Source organism: Oncorhynchus gorbuscha, linkage group LG10 (assembly GCF_021184085.1).
Source record: "Oncorhynchus gorbuscha isolate QuinsamMale2020 ecotype Even-year linkage group LG10, OgorEven_v1.0, whole genome shotgun sequence".
Lineage (NCBI taxonomy): Eukaryota > Metazoa > Chordata > Actinopteri > Salmoniformes > Salmonidae > Oncorhynchus > Oncorhynchus gorbuscha.
In genome coordinates this window covers 52,863,872-52,891,540 of record NC_060182.1, presented here as the reverse complement: position 1 = coordinate 52,891,540, position 27,669 = coordinate 52,863,872, and the positions used below count along the sequence as shown (strand labels likewise).

General features: G+C 42.8%; 2 protein-coding genes across 6 annotated transcripts; one reads left to right on the top strand and one right to left on the bottom strand.

Moving 5' to 3' along the window:
- Window positions 1-429: 429 nt before the first annotated feature.
- supt7l (SPT7 like, STAGA complex subunit gamma) lies at window positions 430-16,026 on the bottom strand. 5 transcript variants are annotated; one of them, XM_046366391.1, is made up of 6 exons: window positions 15,814-16,026; window positions 10,796-10,927; window positions 6,488-6,966; window positions 5,863-6,187; window positions 4,457-4,694; window positions 430-2,619 (listed from the first exon to the last, which is right to left on the bottom strand). In XM_046366391.1, the coding sequence occupies exons 3-6, from the start codon at window positions 6,922-6,924 to the stop codon at window positions 2,339-2,341; spliced, it is 1,281 nt and encodes a 426-aa protein (XP_046222347.1). In that variant the 5' UTR covers window positions 6,925-6,966; window positions 10,796-10,927; window positions 15,814-16,026; the 3' UTR covers window positions 430-2,338. The 5 variants fall into 5 exon arrangements, with proteins under 5 accessions (XP_046222347.1, XP_046222346.1, XP_046222345.1 ...); XM_046366390.1 differs by lacking the exon at window positions 10,796-10,927 and having other exon boundaries at window positions 15,853-16,026; XM_046366389.1 differs by lacking the exon at window positions 10,796-10,927 and having other exon boundaries at window positions 15,814-16,025.
- On the top strand, window positions 15,733-27,669 carry LOC124046240 (solute carrier family 4 member 1 adaptor protein). The gene is made up of 14 exons (XM_046366388.1): window positions 15,733-16,957; window positions 17,179-17,377; window positions 20,980-21,108; window positions 21,203-21,263; window positions 21,516-21,655; window positions 23,073-23,233; window positions 23,570-23,639; window positions 23,948-24,137; window positions 24,374-24,482; window positions 24,716-24,944; window positions 25,387-25,476; window positions 25,746-25,831; window positions 26,242-26,311; window positions 27,362-27,669. Exons 1-14 carry the CDS (start codon window positions 16,130-16,132, stop codon window positions 27,409-27,411), a joined length of 2,412 nt encoding a protein of 803 aa, XP_046222344.1. The 5' UTR covers window positions 15,733-16,129; the 3' UTR covers window positions 27,412-27,669.

The following is a 27,669-nucleotide window of genomic DNA, read 5'->3' as shown; positions in this document are numbered from 1 at the left end:
AGCTGAAATAAAATATTCCAGAAATGTTCCATATGCATAGAAATCTTATCTCTCTCCAATTTGGTGTACAAATTTGTTTACATCCCTGTTAGTGAGCATTTCTCCTTTGCCAAGATAATCCATCCACCTGACAGGTGTGGCATAACAAGAAACTGATTAAACAGCATGATCATTACACAGATGCAACTTGTGCTGGGGACAATAAAAGGTCACTCCACCCGGCACAGCCAGAAGAGGACTGGCCACCCCTCATAGCCTGGTTCCTCTCTAGGTTTATTCCTAGGTTCTGGCCGTTCTAGGGAGTTGTTCCTAGCCACCGTGCTTCTACACCTGCATTGCTTGCTCTTTGGGGTTTTAGGCTGGGTTTATGTACAGCATTTTGAGGTATCAGCTGATGTAAGAAGGGCTTTATAAATACATTTAATTTGATTTGAGTCACTCAAATGTGCAGTTTTGTCACACAACACAGTGCCACAGATGTCTTAAGTTTTGAGGGAGTATGGCATTGGCATGCTGACTGCAGGAATGTCCTCCAGAGCTGTTTCCAGAGAATTGAATGAATTTCTCTACCAATGTCGCTTTAGAGAATTTTGCAGTACATCCAACTGGCTTCACAACTGCAAACCACGTGTAACCATGCTAGCCCAGGACCTTCACATCATGCTTCTTCATCTGCGGGATCGTCTGAGACCAGCCGCCCGGACAGCTGATGAAACTGGGGAGTATTTTGGTCTATAACAAAGCCCTTTTGTGGGGAAAATTGGCTGGGCATTGCTCCCCAGTGGGTGGACAGTCTCCCAAGTGGATGGGCCTATGCCCTCCCATGGCTGCATCCCTGCCCAGGCATTTGAAATCTATAGATTGAGGCCTAATGAATTTCTTTAAAATTGACTGATTTCCTTACATGAACTGTAAAATGTTTTTAATTGTTGCACTTATATTCTTTTTCAGTATTACATTAGGCCTATATAAATCCTACCTTTTTGAAGCACATCTCATGAGTAGCAGATCATTTTCCTTTCTTCCTGTGGCAACCAAATTTGTCTAGACCTACTGTCAAGTTACAAGATTGTTTGCTAGGTAACATGACTGAACAATGTTTTTTTTTTCTTATCAAACCAATAATTAGCGAGCCTGGATTCAAACGGCCCGCAACATGGTTTGTGAAATTATTAAAAAAGCATGAAATTGCGCAGGAATATATACATTTTTAAAACTGTTTGAGCTAGACAAGCTGTAATACTGAAATCATGTCTTTAGCCAAGCTGCTTTTCCTCTCTGGCATTTAAAGAGGCTGCATGACAGCGAACTTGCAAAGCCTACTCAAATTGGACTGTGGTCCTGGTTATACCAGGGATGAAATGATACTTTACTAGATTTGTGGGTATATGTTGTGTAATTGATAAGATATTGCTTGTTAGATATTACTGCACTGTCAGAGCTAGAAGCACAAGCATTTTGTGGCTGCTGGATTACAGCTGCCACACGTGATATGCGCAAGAAAGTGAAGTGGACTTTATTGGACTGGCACATACAAGACTAGTTCGCTTAAATTTAAGTGTATTTATAAACAAAACTGACTTTGTAAACATTTTAGAACAGGCGCCAGTGGGTTCTTTAGATCGGTGGGGCAAAATATGTGGTAGTACTTGTATTTGTAAATGTTGGTATCATAAGTATCATGACGTTTTGGTATTGTGATATTACCGTGGTACCGGTATACCGTGCAACACTAGGACATATAGACCCCTTTCCAGTACACAACACACTGACGTCACCCACAGATGTGCGTGACTCTTGGCTGCGCTCATTCAACAGACTATATTACTTCTAAACAAAATAACTTTTACAATGCTTGAACAGTCGCTAAGATTACATTTGTTTGTGATCTTTGCAAAATAACTATTTTGCATGGAGCAGTTGTTCGCTAGAATGCTAACGCTCATTGTCATAGAGCCATTTTACTGGTTGAAGGTTAAGTGTTTTTTTTAAACGTATAATGCAGTTGATTTGCGATGATGACACACATATTATATAAAGCAGGACATTCACACGAGCCTTAAAATCAAATTATAATCCAAAAGTAGTGTGAAATGCATTCATAAGCAACATGTAAATAGAGGCTTTTTTTGCTGGCATTCTAGAATAACTCCCATGTTCTGCCACCAACTAGCGCGCATGGCCCTCGTGCTGTGACCTATCCAATACTTTCAGATCTGTTCGGGGAAAATGGACAACGGCATTGGAATTTGTTTGCAACCTTGCAATGTTTCGTATGGCCACTATGTGCCCATGTTACCTTGACACAAAATGGCTACCTCCGCGAGTCTGAGGCCCCTCATATCTTCTTCATGCGTTTCCTGGGCCTCTGGTTGAAGACAGGTGATGTGCTCATGAGTGAGTCGGGAGAGTGCGAGGCGTAGCTGCCGTCGGACGCCGCCCCTCCGGGCGAGGGCGCCATGCCGTCTGCCTCGCTCATGGTGGACATGGGCCCTCCCTCCTCGAACACATCACCTCCCAGTACCCCGTGGCCTGACACCTGGCCCTCCTCGCTGTCCTGGGGCTCCATCTTCACCTGCGACAGGTGCCACAAGGGGGAGCTGATGGCAACTCCACTGCCTGTCAGGGACACAATGGCCAAGATGGACAGAACTCGGTTACAAATATTGAAAGTTAAGTAGTTATTTGTAATCAAATCTATCTCATGAAAACAATGCTATGTTATACAGTTAATATTATCATTCCCTCTTGGTCCCTGAGGGTATCATACCAGTGTTTGTCCGACTTAAGAAAAGTACCTATATCATGTAGGCCTAAATTAAGCATATATCTATGTCAAATGCTAAATGACACTTGTATACAATCAGTGTTATGATGTCATGCAAGTGAATATTAGAATCAGTACAATACTTTTAGGGTATTTTTTAACACAACCAACTCATGTCTTATGTAGGTCCTTACCATATGTATTTGGACAGTGAAGCTAACATGTTAATTTGGGCTCTAAAGAACATTTAGAATTTCAGATCAACTGATCACTATGGCACGATAATACAGAATGTCACCTCTTATCTGACCAGGGGGGAACTGGATTTCAACCACACACACACATTTATTCACCTTTATAATAAAGCATTGCATGTATTACATCGCATTTGCGTAGTGGCATGAAGCAGTAAAGTAGAGGCACTTACAGAAGTTGCACACATGGAGAAATGTTTTTTGTAACCTAGAGTCCGGTACAATTGTTGACTTTTATAAATACATTTCATGCAATTCTACGTCATTTTACATGACTGGAGATCTTTTTTAATGCGTACAAATAATCAAAATGATTGGCAACTTTGACACTGAGAATCTGAGATCAACAAAGCTGAACTTGTCTTGAATCAATGGCCGAGGCGTGTGGAGACATCAGCTACAATATGAGGAGGAAATGATAATCCTAAAAATGCTTTCCAGTCTCACTGACTAACACAATGATGCTCAGCTCATTCACTGGTGATGGCCTATGCACTCGTGCCAAAAGTCTCTCTCTCATTTTACTTTGTAAAAACATATTTGGAAGTTGATCAAATATGTTGGTAGCCTACAGCAGACAGATTAGTCTTCTCTTTTCAGCAGGAACCATTTGCTTTCCAAACTGTCTTTTCCCTCAATTGTATTTGAAATATTGCATGCGGAAGGCCTGTTTAAACTGCATGCTGCATGTTCACTGACAGATTTGCCATGCGTTCCCGACTGTAGGCGATGCCTTGTTATTGGACTACATCCACAGCTTGGAGAATTAATGAAGAGGCAGCTCGAATTAACTTTGATCTCTTATTATATATTTTTTAGATTGCAAAAAGTGAATTATTTTTCATGCCACGACAGGTACCGGATCCAGCCAAATAGGTTTCGTAATGAAACAGTCCAAAACGGAGAGGTGCCAGATCCTGTTCCGGCAGGGCCATTTGGACATAACATATGGATCTAGTCCCCCCATTTTGAAGTATTTGGACAAATTCACTTGTATTAAAATAGTCTAAAGGTTTTTGTTCCCATATTGCTTGCACCCAATGACTACATGACACTTGCGTCTCTAAAAACTTGTTGGGTGCATATGCAGTTAGTTTTGGCTAAGTTACAGAGGTTACACAACAGATGCTGACCTCTCATCATTACCAATAACAGGGAAGGTTATCATCTTTGTACCTCTAACTTTATCACTCGTCATTATTCACGATTCATTCATGATTTGTCATAATCGTGGTAGCATCCAAATGAATGTTCAGTCATTGCGTACAAGGGATGACACCAAATACTACACTTTAAACTACATTATGTTAATTATTTGATCTCAATTCCAAAATGCTAGAGTACAGAGCCGAAGTAAAAAAATGTCATTTCACTGTCCAAATACATATGGTGAGGACTGCACATAGTATTAGTATTACGGGGGTATATACGGTACCTGAGGTGTGTGGTGAGTGTTCCCCTTCCAGGCCCCCAGCCAGCCTCTCGTTTGGGGCCCCCAGAACCCCCATGGGGAGGGCCTGATCCCCAGAGGCCTGGTCCGCCTCTGGCTCCTCGCTGACGGGGAAGGCAATGTCATTCATTGGTTCCTCTTTGATCCGCGGGGGCTTGGAGTCCTCCAGGGCCTTCTCAGGGTTCACCAGCCGCTCATACTCCTCCGACAGCTCTTTGCTGACCTGGGAACAGCCCCAGGGGATAGATAGAGGGTTAACAGTGAGCTCCTTGCTGACCTTGGAACAGACCCAGGGGATAGATAGAGGGTTAACAGTGAGCTCCTTGCTGACCTGGGAACAGACCCAGGGGAATGACAGAGGGTTAACAGTGAGCTCCTTGCTGACCTGGGAACAGACCCAGGGGATAGATAGAGGGTTAACCGTGAACTCCTTGCAGGGCCTTATACTGACATTGTTTTTCGAAAAGGAGCAAAAATGTTGGCGCACACAAAGGAATTTAGGAGCACAATGAAAGTATGCTTGTTTTTATAATAAATGATTAAAGGTTCATGAATAAAACGTTTTTGGGAGTGTTCCACGCTCAATCAAGCACAATGTACTTTCAAATAGGTGAGACAAATGTTCATCTGCCCTTTTGAGGGCCGGAGGTTACAGTGGTAACAGGACACGGTCTGTCCGACATCTCTTCGCAAGCAGTTGAGCAAGCTTAAACTAACATTGAAAAACGACCTCGCGTGTGAACAAATTAATGTAAATAGCCAAGAAACACGAGGACAACATCACACTTCAGTAGACGTTCGAGTAAATTGGACTTCTATGCCTGTACGCTTCTAAAAGTGACTCTTTCAGTACTTCACTCAGTGCGCACAGCCCCCCTATTTCTGCGCTAGGTGGGCTAGCTATATGGGATCCGTAGATCTTTGTGTGATTAGCTACCCACTATAAAACAGCTTGCATGTGCTCATAGTTGACTTTTTCTGTTCTCACATTATACATTTTTGGGCACAAATGCGAGTAAAATGGTTGCACTGTGGAGCCTGGTATTGCTGACTTTGAATCGAACGAAGGGATAGTTTTAACAGTGGGGTGGTAAATAGCTCTTGGCTGACCAAGGAACGGCACAGGGGATAGAGAGTTAACAGTGGGATAATCTAACCTACACAGGACTAGAAGGTCAAATAAACTCCACAGGGTGCAGGTGCCTGGTCTCACCTAGCCATGTCAATATCAGGGTCATGTTCAGGAGGGAGTAATACTATCAGTCTGTTGTACACAATGGATGTCTATATGATCCTTTCACAACATTGTGTCCTACTAAACACAACACACTTTTTTCCCCCAGTCACCACATCACAAAGTCCATCCCAAATCAACATCAGCAATTCCTCACCTGGAGCATGTGGCTGTGGTAGTCCTTGATGCGCACCTGCCAGAAGCGCTGCAGGGCCAGCACGCTGCCGATGCCCACCTCGTGGAACACCTGCTCTACCACGTCCGGGAAGGGTGTGGCGCCCAGGCGGGCCTCGCGGTCCGCGGCCGTGCGCAGCAGTCGGCTGAGGCGCAGGTAGTGCTCGTGGGCCAGGTCAGTCAGGGTCTCTAGCACGCTCTCCTGGGCCGACTCGAAGCCGGCGTGGGCCAGGACTGTGGCCACTGACTGGTACAGGAGCTGTCGGCACGAGGGCCAGCTCAGCTCCGTGACGGGCTCACCTTTTCCCCTGAATGGGGAGAGGGGAGAAAGAGGGGGTGAGAGACAGAGGGAGAGAAAGTTGAAGATTGCAGAAGGGATGAGACAGAACTAGCTCATAGGAGAAAACTTGGAGCGTAACTGATAATTCCTTGCCTTATAGTTTCCAGAGCACTGTTCACCACATTCTTCCACACAAAAAACATGATCATAATCCGTTTTGCTTATTGTGACTTGAATGTAAAGTTCAATTAATAAACATAGATCACAGTACAAAGTGACACTGTGAATGCCACTGCAACAAGTCAAGACACAGCCATTACTCTCTTACATGTAAAAGTCACTCTCAGGGTCGCTGTGGCAGAGCTGGAAGGGCTGCCAGGGTGCCTTGCTGTCCAGGGGCAGCAGGTCATCGGGGGCAGCCGGTGGTGTGGGTGGCCTTGGGGGCAGAGCCTCCCCTTCCTCCAGCCTGCTACTTCCTCCAGCACCACCGCCCTCTGAGGGGACCAGACCTTTCCCCTGGGCTGTAGCCAAGAGGCCGCGGAGGCGTCGGGTGTGCTGGCATAGCTGCACTGTGTGGATGGTGAGACTGCAGGGCTCAGAGGGAATGTCCAGCATGGTGGTGGGCCGGGGCCGCTGGGCCGAGGGCTGGTGCAGAGGGGGGTCCTGCATCTCCACCGAGCGGAACTCGCGCTGGAGCAGGTCGAAGGAGCTGCGGCTCGGTGGGGCACCTGCCGGCCCGGGGATCTCGCCCCAGTAACGCATCATCGTTACTCGTGAGCCGCTTCAGGCTCTCGTGTGATGAGGTTTCTGGTATGTGACAAAGCAGGGGAGATGGCAATCAGCACACACTAAAAGGAACAAGGACCTAATTTATCTATTTCTCTTATCCAGACCTGTGTTTCTGCCTACTGTTCTGGAGTGTGAATTGATTAAACTTAGTAACACAAAAAGGGAAGGACGGGGATAAGGGAACAAAAATGGCACTACCAACTATCCCTACACCCATTAAAACCACTATTCCACTACTTGGCCATATCTGATCCTGCACCAAGCCAGCAGCCTGGGAAGATGGGACATTGTTATATATTGTTACCAGAAATTACCAGAAAATGTTTTTTTCCCTGTGATATAAGTTACAGTTCTGCAGTACAGTTGATAACAATGGGTAGGAACACTAAGAAACCAACCTTACTGAAGCACGTTATTCCCATCACTCTCTATTGACCTCTGCCTACGCACAGCAAGCCTCTTAGGGTCCCTCCTCCTGGACCCATCTTCCTCTTCTACTCTCTTCACTGTCTTAGCTTACGACACCTTCTGTGCTCCTCCGATCCTGGCAACCTCAACCTGCATTTATCTCACTGGACACTTCTAAGCGTCAGCACCATTAGTACCCAATTCCTTTGCATCATGCCCCTCCTGCACACTTCTCACATCTAGGAATCTCGTAGCCCTTCATCATGACTCTCAGTTCCATTACATTACAGATAAGAGTCATTGGACGAAGGCGTCTTCTGTACAGGGGAGTTTTGATAAGAACATTAACACGTATCGCTTGCAGTACGGTTTTGGCAGCATAAGGACCTTATCTTTAAGACAAACAAAAAAAACAATAAGGTTCAATTGATACACACCTTTATAGGGTTAGTTTTCCCACACGGCCATATATCCATGTTACAGCGCGTGTTTACAGAAGACAGAGGGACCACCTGTGCTAATTAGCAACTGTCGGCTGCAATTATGATGAAGCCGGTTAAAACATAGTAAATACATTAAGTGTACATTCGCATTTTGGAAGTTATTTTTGATGTGATATGAAAGTAAAGGGCTTTATGTTTCTAGAACCGTATTGCAATTGAGAATCGATTCAACAGGTGTAGACCTTACCGTGAAATGCTTACCTACAAGCCCTTAACCTTTTAGGTATAGGGGGCAGCATTTTCACTTTGGATGAATTGCGTGCCCATAGTGAACTGCCTCCTACTCTGTCCCAGATGCTAATATATGCATATTATTATTACTATTGGATAGAAAACACTCTGAATTATAACAGAAAAGCAAACAAACAGGAAGTGGAAATTCTGGGGCTGGTTGATGTTAAACTCATTATCTATTCACATCCCAGTAAGATATGGATCTGTTCGCACTTCCTACGCCTTCCACTAGATGTCAACAGTCAGTAGAATATGGAATGAAGTCTCTAGTGTGGTGTGGGGCCGGATGGCAGCTATTTGAGTCAGTGGTCTGGCAGAATGCCAGTTCCTGGTGAGGCGCATTTCTCATGATATCTCCATGCGTTCCATTACTCTGTAGACAAAAGCGAATGCTCCGGTTGGAACGTTATTGGATATATATGATAACAACATCCTGAAGATTGATTCTCTACTTAATTTAACCAGTTTATTCGACCTGGAATATAACTTTTTGATGTTTTCGTCCGAGTTCGCCTGGACCAGCGCCAGCTTTTGGACATGTGAACTAAACATGCTAGCAAAAGTAGCTAATTGGACACTAGCAATGAACATTATGTAACAAAACAACAATTTATTGCGGAACTAGTATTCCTTGCACTGCATTCTGATGAAAGATCATCAAAGGTAAGGGAATATTTATGATGTAATTTCGTATTTCTGTTGACATGGCGGAGAAATATATTTACGTCTGAGCGCAGTCTCAGATTATTGTATGGTATGCTTTTTTCGTAACGTTTTCTTAAAATCTGACACAGTGGTTGCATTAAGAACCAGTGTATCTTTAATTATATGTAAAACATGTATCTTTCGTCAAAGTTTATGATGAGTATTTCTGTTAATTACTCCGGATATTTGAGGCATTTCTGAACATGGCGCCAATGTAAACCGAGATTTGTGGATATAAATATGCATATTATCGAACAAAACATAAATGTATTGTGTAACATGATGTCATATGTGTGTCATCTGATGAAGATTATCAAAGTTTAGTGATTCATTTTATCTCTAATTCTGCTTTTGTGACTATCTTTGGCTGGGAAAAATGGCTGTGGGTTTTTTGGGATTTGGTGGTGATCTAACATTAACAAGATGTTTATCTTTAATTTGCTGTATTGGACTTGTTAATGTGTGAAAGTTAAATAGTTCAAAAAAATATTTTTGAATTTCCCATGCCGCGTTTGATTTTTGCAGTTTGGATGAAAAAAAAAGGAATTGCTGTGGGCTCAAGATATAGAAATGAGAAGCAGGCCAAATATTTTTTGCACCATATTGCAGAGGTGGAGAGAAACAACATCAGAGAGAATCTGAAAAACACCAAATTTCTCTCCATCATGTCAGATGGCTCCACAGACAGTTCTGTGAAAGAGGAGTTAGTTTGTCTGATTCTGTCACAAGAGCAAGATCGAGTCGAAGTTTGTCGGCATCAAGTCGGTGGAGAACGCAGACGCGGCACACATAAGCAATGCCATCAGTGCCATCATGGAGGGAGCGTGTGATGAGTGGGGAAGCAAGTTGGTCGCTCTGGGAACAGATGGAGCTGCTGTGATGACCGGAGCCAAGAATGGTGTGGTCAGCCGGCTGAAGGGGGCCAGAGCCTACATCATCGGCATCCACTGTATGGCACACCGCCTTGAACTGACCTTATCTGATGCCATCCGGTCCAACGTGATGTTTCAGAAAGTAGAAGACCTCCTCAGTGGGCTCTACACCTTTACCACACCAGTCCGCTGAACAGGGCAAACCTGGTAAACAGCTTCCAGGCGCTTGGGCACACACCACTGGTTCCCACCAGAATTGGACACCTATTGCGTGCACTGGACCACTTCCTGCGAGGTTACCAGGGGACCACCCATACGTAGAATGTATGCACACATGACTGTAAGTCGCTTTGGATAAAAGCGTCTGCTAAATGGCATATATTATTATTATTATTATTATTATTGTCCAGCACCTGGAATAGGTAGTGGCTCTAGATTGCTATGCTAAGTACTCCAAAAGTCATCATCAATATGTAATGTCCAGTAAATAACAACAAACACGGTTACAATTGGTAACACATTTCAATGCTTTATGCACTGATAAAATGTGTCATATCTAATATAGTTTCTTTTGGACAGCAATTCATTGTATTTGTATGTCTATGTTCTTTATGTATTTCAGATTCAATCTGCTGATGCCCAACATGTCCAGACTTCATGGAGAGTACAAAGAGGGTGATTTCGGTAGAGAGTGATGAGTCTGATGAAGAAGTTTATAAGTTGATTAAAATGATTAAGCATTTGATAGGATTACAAAAACTTCAAATGCACTTTTATGTTTCTTCCTTAAGTACATTTTGTGGCAAATAATTTTGAGTTCAAGACTTCTTCAGTTGTACTCAGGCTGGGAAATGAAATCTCAACCTAGCGCTGTGACATTGAACTGAGTGAATGGAATATGAATGACAGTCATCCAATATGCTGTAATAGAAATAAGGCCATGCTCATGGAGAAAAAAAATAATAATCCTCCCTCATCTTAAACGGCACTGACATACATGTTTCCCGTTATAAATCAGACCAGTCATAAAACAAGTGCAAGTGAGAACGAGCATTATAACTCTGCCTGAAAAACACCCATTATTCACCTTACATTGTGACAATAATGCCCTTATTTGTTGTGTACCTTGGAAGTATAGGAATTAGGCAAAGACAGTATCTAAAGGAATTAGCAATGGTGAACTTGATCAAATGTCTTTGGAGGGAAGTGTTGGCAGATTTGTTCTTTTGTAGTGACATTTGCTGTATCTGACCATTTCTGAAAGACAAAAACAATTGCAAATTGTTCTGGACCTGTAAACAGACTGTTGGAATTCAATAATGTTCTGAATGTACTTTTCCCCAAATCTAAATATGGTACATTGCCCGCAAATTCTAAAACATTGTCTACTCTGAAAAATATACAACTACAGTAGCCTACAAAAGTCAATGCAAAAGATCAACTTCATGTTCACCTGTATGTTATAAACAGTTTTTAAACCACACTCCCTTTCATATGCATAGAGCAAAAACTTGAAATGATAGCCTTTCTAATAGGCCCAATTCGCTACATCGTGAATAATAACTCACCATGGCCAGAAAATGTGAGGAATTTATTCTGCAATGTTGCCAATTTCTTTGCAATATAATTAGGCCTATGTATTGTTTATAAATGAAATATTGTCTACTCGAGAAATGTAACATTACATTATTCAGACATAGCCTACAAAAGGTACATGGAAAAGGTGAACCGTCTGTTCCACCATTAAACTGCACTACGGATCGGATCGCATAGAGCAAAATACTTGAAATAGCGCATCTATTTACTACTGTGAAGTGGGTTCAATTAAATGAGAGATGGGACAATAGTAGCCTATCCTAACTTGGCCTTTAGGCCATTTCGTGAGTATGAAACCAGCAGTCACAAATAGGTGAGGAATTTATTCAGCAATTATCATGCAAATTAAATAACATAAATAGATGCCTATTTCTAATTATTTTAAAATGTAAAGATAAAATACAGAAATTTTCACACGTCACTAACAGCAAATGATTGCATCTAATTATATTTAGGCCTAACTACAATATTTTTTTGTTACGAATACGATTGCCATCATATATTTTGCCCGAGATGGCATAGCAGTTCAGATGTCTTTTGTCCTCATCTTGTCGTGTCCTGTATATATATTTATATATATATATATATATATATATATATATATATTTATATATATTTATATATATATATTTACAACTTTTTTTCACATACATTTTATTTTTCATCAACTCATCTTCAAAACACTCTCCTGCAACCCGCCTCACCAATTTATATTTATAAATAAGTATTATTTACCTCAAATCTGCAATCTTCCAAGAAGCTAGCCAGAAGCTAGCCAGAAACTAGCCAGAAACTAACCAGAAGCTAGCCAGGAGCTAGCTAGAAGCTAATCAGAAGCTAGTTAGCTTCTTTACTGGCAAATCGTTAGTATTCAGCTAACCACGGTTTGTGGTCATCAGCTATCCTTTAGCTTGAAAATCTATCGGCAGTTTTGTACAGCGCAGCGCGGCTCGGAACGGAACATACCGGACCAATTTTTCTCTCCATGTCCTTGGAATTCAACTGCTCTCTGGACATTCATTCCCGGATCTCACAGCGAGCTAGCTGCTATCCGTGTGTCTATACGCTCTCGTCGATTCCGGAGCAAACATCAATTACTCCGGAGCTAGCCAGCTCCGTCAATCACTCCTGAGCTCCGTCAATCACTCCTGGGCTGCAGTCACCTATCCAGGCCCTGCAGTGCCTAGCTCTACTCCTATTCCCCAGGCGCTCTCTTTTGATGACTTCTGTAACCGTAATAGCCTTGGTTTCATGCATGTTAACATTAGAAGCCTCCTCCCTAAGTTTGTTCTATTCACTGCTTTAGCACACTCTGCCAACCCGGATGTTCTAGCTGTGTCTGAATCCTGGCTTAGGAAGACCACCAAAAACTCTGAAAATCTCCACCCCCAACTACAACATTTTCAGACAAGATAGAACTGCCAAAGGGGGCGGTGTTGCAATCTACTGCAAAGATAGCCTGCAGAGTTCTGTCCTACTATCCAGGTCAGTACCCAAACAATTTGAACTTCTACTTTTAAAAATCCACCTCTCTAAAAACAAGTCTCTCACCGTTGCCGCCTGCTATAGACCACCCTCTGCCCCCAGCTGTGCTCTGGACACCATATGTGAACTGATTGCCCCCCATCTATCTTCAGAGCTCGTGCTGCTAGGCGACCTAAACTGGAACATGCTTAACACCCCAGCCATCCTACAATCTAAACTTGATGCCCTCAATCTCACTCAAATTATCAATGAACCTACCAGGTACCCACCCAAAGCCTTAAACATGGGCACCCTCATAGATATCATCCTAACCAACTTCCCCTCTAAATACACCTCTGCTGTCTTCAACCAAGATCTCAGCGATCACTGCCTCATTGCCTGCATCCGTAATGGGTCAGCGGTCAAACGACCTCCACTCATCACTGTAAAACGCTCCCTGAAACACTTCAGCGAGCAGGCCTTTCTAATCGACCTGGCCGGGGTATCCTGGAAGGATATTGATCTCATCCCGTCAGTAGAGGATGCCTGGATATTTTTTTTAAATGCCTTCCTAACCATCTTAAATAAACATGCCCCATTCAAGAAATTTAGAACCAGAAACAGATATAGCCCTTGGTTCTCCCCAGACCTGACTGCCCTTAACCAACACAAAAACATCCTATGGCGTTCTGCATTAGCATCGAACAGCCCCCGTGAAATGCAGCTGTTCAGGGAAGCTAGAAACCGTTATACACAGGCAGTTAGAAAAGCCAAGGCTAGCTTTTTCAAGCAGAAATTTGCTTCCTGCAACACTAACTCAAAAAAGTTCTGGGACACTGTAAAGTCCATGGAGAATAAGAACACCTCCTCCCAGCTGCCCACTGCACTGAAGATAGGAAACACTGTCACCACTGATAAATCCACCATAATTGAGAATTTCAATAAGCATTTTTCTACGGCTGGCCATGCTTTCCATCTGGCTACTCCTACCCCGGTCAACAGCACTGCACCCCCAACAGCAACATACCCTACTCAACAAATTGGATGCAGTCTATCACAGTGCAATCCGTTTTGTCACCAAAGCCCCATATACTACCCACCATTGCGACCTGTACGCTCTCGTTGGCTGGCCCTCGCTTCATACTCGTCGCCAAACCCACTGGCTCCGTGTCATCTACAAGACCCTGCTAGGTAAAGTCCCCCCTTATCTCAGCTCGCTGGTCACCATAGCATCTCCCACCTGTAGCACACGCTCCAGCAGGTACATCTCTAGTCACCCCAAAACCAATTCTTTCTTTGGCCGCCTCTCCTTCCAGTTCTCTGCTGCCAATGACTGGACCGAACTACAAAAATCTCTGAAACTGGAAACACTTATCTCCCTCACTAGCTTTAAGCACCAACTATCAGAGCATCTTACAGATTACTGCACCTGTACATAGCCCACCTATAATTTAGCCCAAACAACTACCTCTTTACCAACTGTATTTAATTTATTTATTTTGCTCCTTTGCACCCCATTAGTTTTATTTCTACTTTGCACATTCTTCCATTGCAAAACTACCATTCCAGTGTTTTACTTGCTATATTGTATTTACTTTTCCACCATGGCCTTTTTTGCCTTTACCTCCCTTCTCACCTAATTTGCTCCCATTGTATATAGACTTGTTTATACTGTAATATTGACTGTATGTTTGTTTTACTCCATGTGTAACTCTGTGTCGTTGTATCTGTCGAACTGCTTTGCTTTATCTTGGCCAGGTCGCAATTGTAAATGAGAACTTGTTCTCAACTTGCCTACCTGGTTAAATAAAGGTGAAATAATAAAAATAAAAATTCCCCAACGTTACTACTAAGGCTACTTTTTGCCTTCTTACAATGTAATACTTCAACCACTAGAACTTGTCCGTATGCATGGTCTAAAGTTTACAGGAGGATAAGCACATTCAAGTCAAATTACGTTTTTATAAATGCCAACTTTTGCTTGGAAACTGGCCCACGCATGTTTTGGGGCATTTTTGTGCGCATGTAGCGTTTATAAATGCGGCCACTGTCCTCTTTGACTCTACCTTTCCCAGTGAAGCCTCTATCTCCCTCACCGCAAATGGGTATCCCGAAAACACATACTTTTCCATGAAACGTACTCAAACAAGGAACGAGGAATTATTAGATAGTATTCTATCTTTATTAACAATTTTAATCCGTTTTGCTAAACTTTCAACGCTACAATTTTCCCTTAACTCTACTCAACGCGCCATCCGATTCTAACATACTTCCGCCTTTCCCACAGACAAGTCTGAACCAAAGATGTATGTATATAACTAAACCAAGATGCAAACGACAAGGATGTGGTGTATTGGGAACAAATGAGTCATAGTGTGCAGAACAAGCAAGGAGGTGAGCAGGAGCCACAAACACGAGCTAGCAGACATCTGCATAATTCCGTCTGGGAAATCTACTCTGAAGTGCGCATGTGCAATATCTCAATTCGACTTTGCACTCCTAAACAACGCGATTTTTTACAATTTTGCCTAAAGTTAGTCTATAAAACGCAGTCCATTCTGTTCATAACATATTTCTAGTTTCGGGAACAGAAAACTGTACTGAGATCAAATGTGTCATCCATGATAAAAGTTGTCTGCCAAAATCTCCTTTCACTACCATATTTGACATTGAGTTGAAACGCCAAGCGGATGCTTCACATTTATACATCCAGTGAAATATCTGTCTCATTGTTCTGTATGAACCGTTTCCACTCTCCTTCCAATATCACTATCGTCAGGTTTAATTTCTGAGCACGTATTTTAGTACCTCATCCACTTTTATAGAAAACTGTTCAAATGGTTCTTGTATCTTGAATTTGCCGCCATTACCATTTCTGCCCATAGTATAGTAGTGTTAGCTGGCCACTAAATACGATACAAATTGCAATTACACAAATGAGGTGCAAACGTTGTTCTATGTAGCTTGTTAACTAACTACGCCCGCTCAATGGATAATCCACGGTTTGCGACGGCGCTTTATAATTGAGCAAATTAACACAGCAATTTTATAGATTAGTACAAAATATATAGCTAGCTTCTCACCGTATTCGAAGATATGCAACAAGAGTATAGTTTACGTACAGAACAAAACAGCTTTCAGACGTTGCTTCTGGTCCGTGTCATTAAAAGGCACCGTGTAAATCATTTGAATGTTTGGAATAGTTCCTCCTTGCTAATAATTAGGCTTCACACTGTAACGTTAATGTATAAAAACAAATTAATTTCGTTAATATGGTACCGCTTTACGGGTTCTGTATTTTAAGGCAATTCCTAATATTTGCATAACATCTCTGACGGTAACAATTAGCATGGAATTGTGTTACAGCACGGTCCGAGTTGAGAGCCGAACCAAATAAACATGGCGGACTCCTCGCGCACAGAAGAGTGTGAAATATTTACTGTTAAAGAAATGGACACTCAAATGGAAGAACGTGTGAGTAATGAGAATGGTGGTGAATGTAACAAGGAAGAAGACGTGACTAACACTCAAACAGAGGACCCTTTCAAAAAACCTGCTCTCTTTGCCGCGCCTTCGCTCGTGAGTAAACGAGGTCTTGTCGCGAGCAGAGCAGCAAGAAAGCCTACACATGAAGAAAATGGCGACAAAGAACTACAACCATCTACTTCTGATAGTAGTGAGGCATCTGCAGATGAGCAAACCACCCCTTTCACGTCGGATAATGACAACACAACGTCACGGAAAGGTGTAGAGAGCGAAAATTATTCCGAAAAAGACCAGACTAGTGACGTCCAACCCCCACCAAGATTTCCTGTCAAAGGAACACCTATTGGCAAATTTAAACCCCACCCTCCTGTTCCATATGCCGAACCTCCTTGGGCAGGAGTGGCAGATGTCCCATATTCCCTAGAAATCCTCAAGAATGGCACTATAGTTGATACGGTCCCACTCACCCAGCAGAGTTATTTTGTGGTCGGACGTTTACCTGTGTGTGACGTATCCCTGGAACACCCTTCAATCTCCAGGTATCACGCTGTCATTCAATACCGTGGGCTGGCAGGAGAGGAGGAGGCAGTTGGAGAGGCAAGAGGGTTCTATGTCCATGACCTGGGCAGCACACATGGTACCTTCGTCAACAAGAACAAGATACCACCGAATACCTACATCAGAGTACGGGTTGGGCACGTACTCAAATTCGGGGGAAGCACTAGACTTTTCATCATGCAGGTAATAAAAAATAAGAATTGTTCCTTCATGCCAGAAAACATTACTTAGTGTTCATACCATTCAAAAATAGGCTAAGTAAAATGTTATACACAGTGCACTTACTACCACAGGTAGGATAGATGTACTAGATTAGACATCCTTAGACTTCAAACCTCTATCACTTATGTAGTCCTTTACCATTGTAGTTCTGAATAGCCCTACTCTACTATATATCTTTGCAGGGTCCAGAGTTTGACGAAGAGGCGGAGTCAGACCTGACTGTCACAGAGCTGCGGGAGCGAGCCAGGAAGCAGCGGGAGGACCTGGAGAGGAGGATGATGGGAGAAGGCTCCGATGAGGAGGAAAAGGAAGAGGGGAAAGAAAGCAGTGGCATCCAGGGAAAGAGTTTAAACAATGATTCGGGCTGTTCCTGGGGAATAGGTAAGCTTTCAGTGCTCAGCACCAGGAGAGACTGTAATGCATGGCTCAGAATTGTTTACTTCCATTAATTGCAATTAACCACTGCTACCATATCACAGCTCTGTAGCTTCAAGCCCTCAATATGTTGACTTTATTCTCTCTCTCTCGCCTTCCTATCTACCAATACATACCGTTGAAATCAGAAGTCTAGATACACTTAGGTTGGAGTCATTAAAACTCATTTTTCAACCACTCCACAAATTTCTTGTTAACAAACTATAGTTTTGGAGGAGGTAAAATATATATAGTATATATAGTGAAAACAATAGTGGTCCTAAAACGGAGCCTTGAGGAACACTGAAATGTACAGTTGATTTGTCAAAACCATACAGTTGACCATCCACAGAGAAAAAAATGATATCTTTCCGAAAGATAAGATCTAAACCAGGCCAGAACTTGTCCGTGTAGACCAATTTGGGTTTCCAATCTCTCCAAAAGAATGTGGTGATCGATGGTATCAAAAGCAGCACTAAGGTCTAGGAGCACGAGGACAGATGCAGATCCTCGGTTTGACGCTGTTAAAAGGTCATTTACCACCTTCACAAGTGCAGTCTCAGTGCTATGATGGGGCCTAAAACCAAACTGAAGCGTTTCGTATACATTGTTTGTCTTCAGGAAGGCAGTTAGTTGCTGCGCAACAGCTTTTTTTTTTTTTGAGATGAATGGGAGATTTGTTATAGGCCCATAGTTTAAAAAAAACATTTTCTGGGTTAAGGCTTGGCTTTTTCAAGAGAGGCTTTATTACTGCCACTTTTAGTGAGTTTGGTACACTTCCGGTGGATAGAGAGATGTTTATTATGTTCAACATAGTAGGGCCAAGCACAGGAAGCAGCTCTTTCAGTGGTTTAGTTGGATTAGGGTCCAGTATGCAGCTTGAAGGTTTAGAGGCCATGATTATTTTCATAATTCTCTTCAAGAGATATAGTCTTAAAAAACGTGACTGTCTCCCTTGATCCTAGGTCCTGGCAGAGTTGTGCAGACCCAGGACAACTGAGCTTTGGAGGAATACGCAGATTTAAAGAGGAGTCCGTAATTTGCTTTCTAATAATCATGATCTTTTCCTCAAAGAAGTTCGTGAATTTATCACTGCTGAAGTGAAAGCCATCCTCTCTTGGGGAATGCTGATTTTTAGTTAGCTTTGTGACCGTATCATGAAGAAATGTTGGATTGTTCTTATCCTCAATTAAGTTGGAAAAATAGGATGATCGAGCAGCAGTGAGGGCTCTTCGATACTGCACGGTACTGTCTTTCCAAGCTAGTCGGAAGACTTTCAGTTTGGTGTATCGCCATTTCCGTTCCAATTTTTTGGAAGCTTGCTTCAGAGTAATATAATAATAATATAATAATAATAATAATAATATATAATATATGCCATTTAGCAGACGCTTTTATCCAAAGCGACTTACAGTCATGTGTGCATACATTCTACGTATGGGTGGTCCCGGGAATCGAACCCACTACCCTGGCGTTACAAGCGCCATGCTCTACCAACTGAGCTACAGAAGGACCTCGGGTATTTTCTGTATACCAGGTAGCTAGTTTCTTATGACAAATGATTTTTGTTTTTTAGGGTTGCGACTGCATCTAGGGTTAAATTGAGTTCCTCAGTTAGGTGGTTAACTGAATTTTGTACTCTGACGTCCTTGGGTAGGTAGAGGGAGTCTGGAAGGGCATCTAGGAATCTTTGGGTTGTCCGAGAATATATAGACTTTTGTTGATCCTTGGTTGGGGTCTGAGCAGGTTATTTGTTGCGATTGCAAACTTAATAAAATCGTTGTCCAATAGTCCAGGATCATGAGGATAAACATTAAGATCCACAACATTTATTCCACTGGACAAAACTAGGTCCAGAGTATGACTGGCAGTGAATAGGTCCAGAGACATGTTGGACAAAACCCACTGACTCGATGATGGCTCCGAAAGCCTTTTGGAGTGGTTCAGTGGACTTTTCCATGTGAATATTAGTCAACAAAAATTAGAATATTATCTGCCATGACTACAAGGTCTGATAGGAATTCAGGGAACTCAGTGAGGAATGTTGTATATGGCCCAGGAGGCCTGTAAACAGTAGCTATAAAAAGTGATTGAGTAGAATGCATAGATTTCATGACTAGATCCTCAAAAGACGAACTGTTTTTTTTTGTAATTTGGGAAGCTTGTGGAAGGCTACCCGAAATGTTTGACCCAAGTTAAACAATTTGAAGGCAATGCTACCAAATACTAATTGAGTGGATGTAAATTGAAATTGAAGTGAGGGATCTAACATTAAGTAGCCCTATTTTGAGATGTCCGGTATGACAATCTCTTTCAATAATGTCAGGAATGGAAGAGGTCTTTAATTCCAGTGAGATTTCTAAGGCGAAAACATGTTTAGTTTTGCACAACCTAGGTTGAGGCACAGACACGGTCTCAATGGGGATAGCTGAGCTGACTACACTGACTGTGCTAGTGGCAGACTCCACTAAGCTGGCAGGCTGGCCTGCACGCACCCTGCTGCCTGGCCTGCACGCACCGTGCTGCCTGGCCTGCACGCAATCTCATTGTGGAGCTAGTCTGGGTCATTCTTGGGAGCAATTTCCAAATGCCTGAAGGTACCACGTTCATCAGTACAAACAATAGTGCACAAGTATAAACACCATGGGACCACGCAGCTGTCATACCGCTCAGGAAAGATATGCATTCTGTCTCCTAGAGATGAATGTACTTCGGTGCGAAAAGTGCAAATCAATCCCAGAACAACAGCAAAGGACCTTTTTTATTTTATGTAACTAGGCAAGTCAGTTAAGAACAAATTCTTATTTTCAATGACGGTCTAGGAACAGTGGGTTAACTGCCTGTTCAGGGGCAGAACTACAGATTTGATTTTGCAACCTTTCGGTTACTAGTCCACCGCTCTAACCACTTAGGCTACTCTGCCGATCTTGTAAAGATGCTGGAGGAAACGGGTACAAAGGTATCTATATCCACAGCAAAACTAGTCCTATATCGACATAACCTGAAAGGCTGCTCAGCAAGGAAGAGACCACTGCTCCAAAACCGCCATAAAAAAGCCAAACTACGGTTTGCAACTGCACAGGGTCAAAGATTGTACTTTTTGGAGAAATGTCCTCTGGTCTGATGAAACAAAAGTAGAACGGTTTGGCCATAATGACCATTGTTATGTTTGGAGGAAAAGGGGGAGGTTTACAAACCTGACTCAGTTACACCAGCTCTGTCAGGAGGAATGGGCCAAAATTCACCCAACCTATTGTGGGAAGCTTGTGGAACGCTACCCGACATGTTTGACCCAAGTTAAACAATTTGAAGGCAATGCTACCAAATACTAATTGAGTGTATGTAAACTTCTGACCCACGAGGAATGTGATGATATAAATAAAATCTGAAATAAATAATTCTCTACTATTATTCTGACATTTCACATTCTGAAAATAAAGTGATGATCCTAACTGGCTTAAGGCAGGGAAGTTTTACTAGGATTAAATGTCAGGAATTGTGAAAAACTGAGTTTAAATTTATTTGGCTATGGTGTATGTAAACCTCCGACTTCAACTGTACATGTGTAGCTGATGAAGCAGCCCCCGAAGAGGATGAGAACGAGGAGAACCCCTTCTCCACAGAGTTCCAGGAGGACCAAGAGGCTGCTTACCTGAAGGACCCTAAGAAAGCACTGCAGGGCTTCTTTGACCGAGAAGGTCAGACCTTTGGAGAAAGACATTCACTAGTACCATAATCATGTTTCCTTTTGGTGTGTTTGACAAGTGTCTCGCTATCTGTCTTTTATTTCAGGGGAAGAGCTTGAGTTTGAGTATGAAGACAAAAGCCACGGTACCTGGCTCTGCAGAGTAAAGTAAGTTTTTTATTTTGTCTGAGGGTATGTAATTGTGTGCAATCATGTTTTATATCATGCAAATTATATTGCTGTCCTTCTCAAATTTGGACCTGAAGGTCTGCAACCCCTCTGGTTTTTATTCATCCCCACTAATCAGGGACTGATTTCAGACCTAGCCAATCTGTGACATGTATCTTTCAACGAACTACCAGGTAGAAAATTGACATACTGAATAGAATGTAAAAGATGTCACCTCCTTTCCACACACAGGCTCCCAGTGGATGACGCTTCTGGGAAGCAGCTGGTCGCCGAGGTGACCCACACAGGGAAGAAGAAAGATGCGGCCATCCAGTCTTCCCTGGAGGCGTGTCGAATCCTGGAGGCCCGGGGCCTGCTCAGGCAGGAGGCAGGTGGGGGTCCTAGTAGAGCTGCTACATCAGCCCACAGCAGAACTGTTACTATTTACTGTAGTCAATGCAGCCTGCTACATCAGCAGTATGAGTGGGTCAGCAGCGCCTAGTCATTTCTTTCCTTTATTCCAAAGTTATATTGAAATGTAACATTATACACAGTGAATACCCTACAAAACAGTGAATAGCTCACATTGAAGGTGATGGCTTGCTGTTTTGGTTGTTATTCAAGTTTTTATTTACAATGTATATTTATTATAATAATAATTCATTTAATTTGTAAAGTAATTTTCACAGACACAAAAATAAAACATTTAATAAAAACAATCCAGAACACAAGACAACAATAAAAGCTATATACAAGTGTCGCCAGATCCGGAGAACAGAATTAGTAGAGGACAGAGACTGCAGCCTAATTGTGTCTGAAAATGCGTCCTGCAGCACCACGCAACTGACAGTCTTGTCACCCATAGTCTGCTGCGGGGCTGCTGAAGGGATACGGACCTGGAGAAGCGACGGGTGCGTGTGGTACAGGAGGGTAGAATGAGGTCAGACAGATACTTCAGTCCAGAGATAGCTTGGTAGGTTTGAATCAGGATTTTGTAGTCGACGCGTGAACATATGGGGAGCCAGTAGAGGTTGAACAGCACTGGAGTGATGTGCTTGCAAGAGGAGGTGTGGTTGAGGACACGTGCAGCATAGTTCTGGACATATTGTAGCCTGTTTAGGCACTTGGAAGATGCGTCAAACAACTTTGTTTATTCCCTATGTAGGCTTAACCCCATGGTCCGCCAGATGTTGAGTCCTTACTCTGTACCATTGAGTATGTTTACATGCACACTAATAATTCAATTTGAAACATTATGGCAGAAGACAGAATATGGCATTAGTCATGTAAACACCTTAGTCTGCTTATCTTAATCGGCGTAAGATCATAATCAAAGTAAGCATACGCCGATTAAAACACCTGCTTTTCTGAGCAATCTACATGTAAAAAAACTTAATCGGCATCTGGGCATGTTCTAGCACCGAGTAGCGCAAGCCTCGCTCTTGTGCGCGAATGAAGTGAGTTCAGAAAAAGCAAGTATGCGTCTTGTAAATAGTTTTCACATACAAACTTTATATGTCCAAACTGAGAATCAAAACCTATTAGCAAAAATAACATGGTCACTGTTGATTTTGATGACCGATTTTCTGCATTTATCAAAAGGCCCATCAGTAGCCTGATTTCTGTGTCCATGTAAACATGATTATTATGGAAATTGTTCTTTTTGCAAAGCATGTAAACGTTTTAAACAAATCATTGTATTGACCTGACTATCCACCATAATCACTATAGTGTGCATGTAATCGTGCTCATTGTCTGTAACTTCTACTGTTGTTGTACTTTAACTTGTTCATAATCCACTCCCTCCAGTTTCCCGCAAGCGCAAGAAGAAGAACTGGGAGGACGAGGATTTCTATGACAGTGACGATGATAACTTTCTGGACCGCACCGGTGCTGTGGAGAAGAAGAGACAGGAGCGCATGAAGAAGGCGGGAAAGATTCAGGAGCGCCCGGACACTTACGAGTCACTGGTAAAGACCCATGTCATTAAATACGCTTTCTCACATTTCAACCTCAGGAATTAAAAAAGGAATTAAAAAAGGAAATACGAAGTATCTCTCAAAATGAATTGCTCATCTAAGATATCACGTTACAATGCTGTATGTATTGCACTATCACTGATGTTGCCAATTCTCTGAAACAGAAGTACACTTTACAAATCCCCAAAACAAAGTTTTTGTTTCAAATAGCCTCTTCTGTCTATTGAAATGTTTTGTGTGCACAGTATGTGATATGTCAGGGGAGGAAGGGTACTATAGCTTTTATGGTGTGAACTAGAGTGACAGGGTGCTTGTTATCTTGCTAAGGTGGCCAAACTGTTGGTGGTTGAGAAGGCTCTGGCAGAGACAGAGAAGAAGCTCAGTGCTACAGGGAGAGGTAAGTGGTGCACAGAAAAGGTATTTTCAACCACCTTTCATCACAATGTGTCTAGGTTAGTGTTTCTGAATCCTGTTTCCTTTGAAAAGTGGAATCAGGTGTGTAGTGCTAGGGCAAAAAACAAAATGTGCACCCCTTTGGTTCCCCAGGACCAGGATAAAGAAACACTGGTACACCTACGTTGCTGTCAACTATATGTAGTTTCACCCAATTGAGTGGTGTTGTATCTGTCAGTTTGTCTGTGTATGTGTGAGACTGAGTGCTTTATCGTCAGGTTTCAATTCACTTCTATTTCTCCTTCCCATCAGACGGCTCTCACTCATCCTCTGAGGACCCGCTGGATGCCTTCATGGTCGCCGTGCGCAGTGAGGCGGCGCTGGACGGAGTGGAGCGCCGTAAGCTGCACGTGCACACCGCCGACCTGCGTAAGGAGGCCCAGAGACTGCGCCGGCTGGTGGAGCTCACGCGGCCAGCCCAGATGCCTTCACTGCAGACGGGGTGATATATATATGCATATGCATGCAGCTATCCCCTAATATCTGAATCACCTAGTTGAATGTTGCATCTTGGTGCCTCTCTCTCACAATGTATCCATTCATCCGTTATTCTGACAAATGCCTCTCGAGGATGATTGTATATTAGTAGTGCCTATTGCTGTTCCCTCCTAGAAATACTGCATGTTCGCTACACATGGTTGTACAGTATTGCACACTGACAAAAAAAAATCCTCATAGGTCTATGAGTGGGTCGTCCGACGTAGACAAGCCTAAGAAGCGGTCCCTACCGCTGTTTGGTGCCATGAAGGGAGGCGCCAAGTTCAAACTGAAGACTGGGACCATAGGGGTATGTTCACTTGGCAACAGAGAAGAATATCTATAATAGCTTTTCATACGAGGGTTTTTGCAAATGCTGGAAAAGCTTTACAGTTTACACTATCCCTATTTCTGCGATTTCTTTCTGTCTCTAAGTCTGTCTACCTATTTCTTTAGCGCTCTCCCTCTCTCTGCATCTCTTACTCAACTGTTGTCTCTTCAAAACCACTCAATTTTTTTGTGCTCTCTTTCCCTCTTTCTTAGAAGTTGCCCCCAAAGCGAGCCAATCTGCCCGCAGAACTCTTCAACATGAAAGGAGAGGAAGAGGAGGAGGAAGAGGAGGAGGATGACAACAACAAAGGGAATGAAGACTTGACTGAGGCTGACATCCAGGCTGAGGAACCCCAACAGTCCAATGAAAGCACTGATTCCACAGAGGGCTGCAGTACAGGATGCCAGAGGCAGGACCCACCTCTGTCCCAACCCCCCAGAGGTATGATATAAGAGTTAGATGCTGTGTCTTGCTGCCTTTTTCTCACTGTGGCTGCATTCCGATTCTCTACCCTTCTCCAGAGGTGTGTACTCCTTTACTTTCCCTTCATACATGTAAAAGCGTTTGCTTGGTGCATGCATGACTGCTGGGAGTTTCCACCATATTCCTTACAGCAGTCCGTTCCTTTAAATCCATGAGGGGGTGTAGGCGTGCACAATTAATTGGAATATAGTTAATTGGGGTAGTTCATTGGAATGTAGCCTATGTCATATCCATATGAAGCTGTTGTTCACCCAATCGCCTGTAGATGGCAGTGTTACTTTGGACAGAGCTATACATATTATACTACATATCTATGTATCTCCAATGTTTGGCTCTGATGTGGCATCATCATGGTGAAATTGTTTTCCGTAACAACATACCACTGTCTGTTTTTTTATAGGGAAAAAGCTGTCCCAGAGAAGTATAGATGTAGAGGAGCCTGAGGAAACCATGGAAGATGCGCCTCTCGGCCGTTTAAAGCCCTTATCAGGTACAGGAACTCAACGTTTGTGTCTCTGCTCTTCTGTTGGTACGCTGTTTTTCTCTCCGTCTGGCTATGTGTGCACGTGATAATCTGTTTCATTTCCTTGGTCCTCTCGCCTCCTCAACCCATTAAATGAGAAGTTCAGAGGTCCTGCCCCTCTGACCTTCTTATCCAATGTGTTTTGAAGAGGCAATGCAATTGAGATTCTCGCATTGTGTGGATGGTCTTTAGTTCCCAACTTTAGTTCTGGTGTTTCTCTTCCCATCTTTCTTTAGACCCTAAAGAAGGGGGCAAGGAGGCGGCAGCTGCCAAGCCCAGTCCGAGGACATTCTTGAAAAAAAGAACCACCGGCCCCAACAGAGTAAGCACTTCGAGCTCAGTGCGCCCTCACACACATTCACTCACTCACTCTCACACACACGAGTCAATAATGAGCCAAAACTTGATTGAGAATGAATGAATACTGTTAATCAAGTATGCTGGCGTTCTACACAATCCCCCAAATTTCAATCCAGTGTACTTTTAGATCAACTTGAGTTATACAAAGAAACTGGGCTGATACAATACTAGGTTACTCTGTGAATTTTCTTGTACCATGTGAAGATTCACCCTCTTAATCTCTATTATATTCCGTCTATTTTCCATTTACTACCTAAATTGTACCATGCGGAAAGTACCATGCGGAAAGAGAGCTACTTTGTAGTGTTGGTGCATTTTTTTCTTCGCTCATAAGAGAAATGCTCTGTCACATTGTCATGCTTTTGTCTCCAGCCTCCAGCCGCCCAATCAGGACAGTACCCTGAGGATGACCCAGACTATTGTGTCTGGGTGCCCCCCACAGGTATAAACTTCTTGTTAATATTCTCTTGTTTATTGCTATGAGTTCTGTCATCTTGTGATGTTAATCACCTACCACCTGGCCCCTTGACATAGGGCGGCCATGTCTTGAGGTGAACGCTAGGGTAACACAGAGGTCAAAGACAACTAAATTTGGCTTGGCTTTGACTAATAAGCCAGGCCCTTAACCTTGTCAACTGTTGTTCAACCATTTAACAGTAATGTAATTTCTGTTTAATGTTTTTGCTGAGGAACCTTCATCAAGAAATAAGACCTTTTTGTCTGAATAATCTCACAGGATTGTAACCTCGCAGCTAGGTGACATTTGGAGTTACGGCAACAGTTTCAGGACTGAGGAAATGTACATTATTACAGAGCAAGATTATTGTCAACCTATTGTTGAACACACTGCACAATGCTCTTTATGAGAAGGACTATTTGTGTTCTCTACCACTCCTAAGTAAGAGGAGGAATAAGGTTGTCCCTGACCTCTGGGATGAAGGGAGCTAGGGTAGAAAGAGAAAAGGGAAGTAAACGGGCTTTATGGCCAATTTGTGAAAAGGGAGAGTTTAGACTGCATTTTCATCCGTGGCCAAGGAATGCAGATTAAAGCCACGCTGTTAAGATAAGGTTTTAATGTTTTGCGGGGGTAAGTACACTGCTAAGAGCCATTTGGATTCATTGACAAAACTCATTGTATTTAGCAACTAGCAAGAAACACACAATTTGGTTCTTAGATAAGATTGCGTGCGAGTACCTAAAGAGAAACGTATGTCATTGGCAGACACTGCGACATGTGAGGAAGGTTGGCATGGTTAAGTGGAATCATTTATTTCCCACATAGCTGTTACACACATGTGACTAGGTAGGGTTTTGTTCTTGGAGCAGATAGCCAGTGACTTAATATAGCAACAAAACAGGCCCCCATACTAAATTTGTTTTGCGAGCCGGTCTTAAAGCAGGCACTTTAGACTCTGGTCACTGCACTGTCACTACTTTTTTAATGTTCATGTTCTGAATAATATGCCTAAAATGTTGTCCTCCATGTCTACAGGTCAGTCTGGGGATGGCCGCACCCACCTCAATGAAAAGTATGGCTACTGAACACACGTCTCAAACTTTTTGACCCTTTTTTTTCCTCGACTCCACCCACCTGCGGACTTAGCAGCCCACCTGCGGACTTAGTAGCAACAGACACACAGGCCTCCATCCACTCGGGATCTATTTGTGTTCTATGACACTCCTGAGGGATATTGCATGCAACATACACTACCATTCAAAAGTTTAGGGTCACTTAGAAATGCCCTTGTTTTTTAAAGAAAAGCACTTTTTTTTTTGTCCATTAAAATAACATCAAATTGA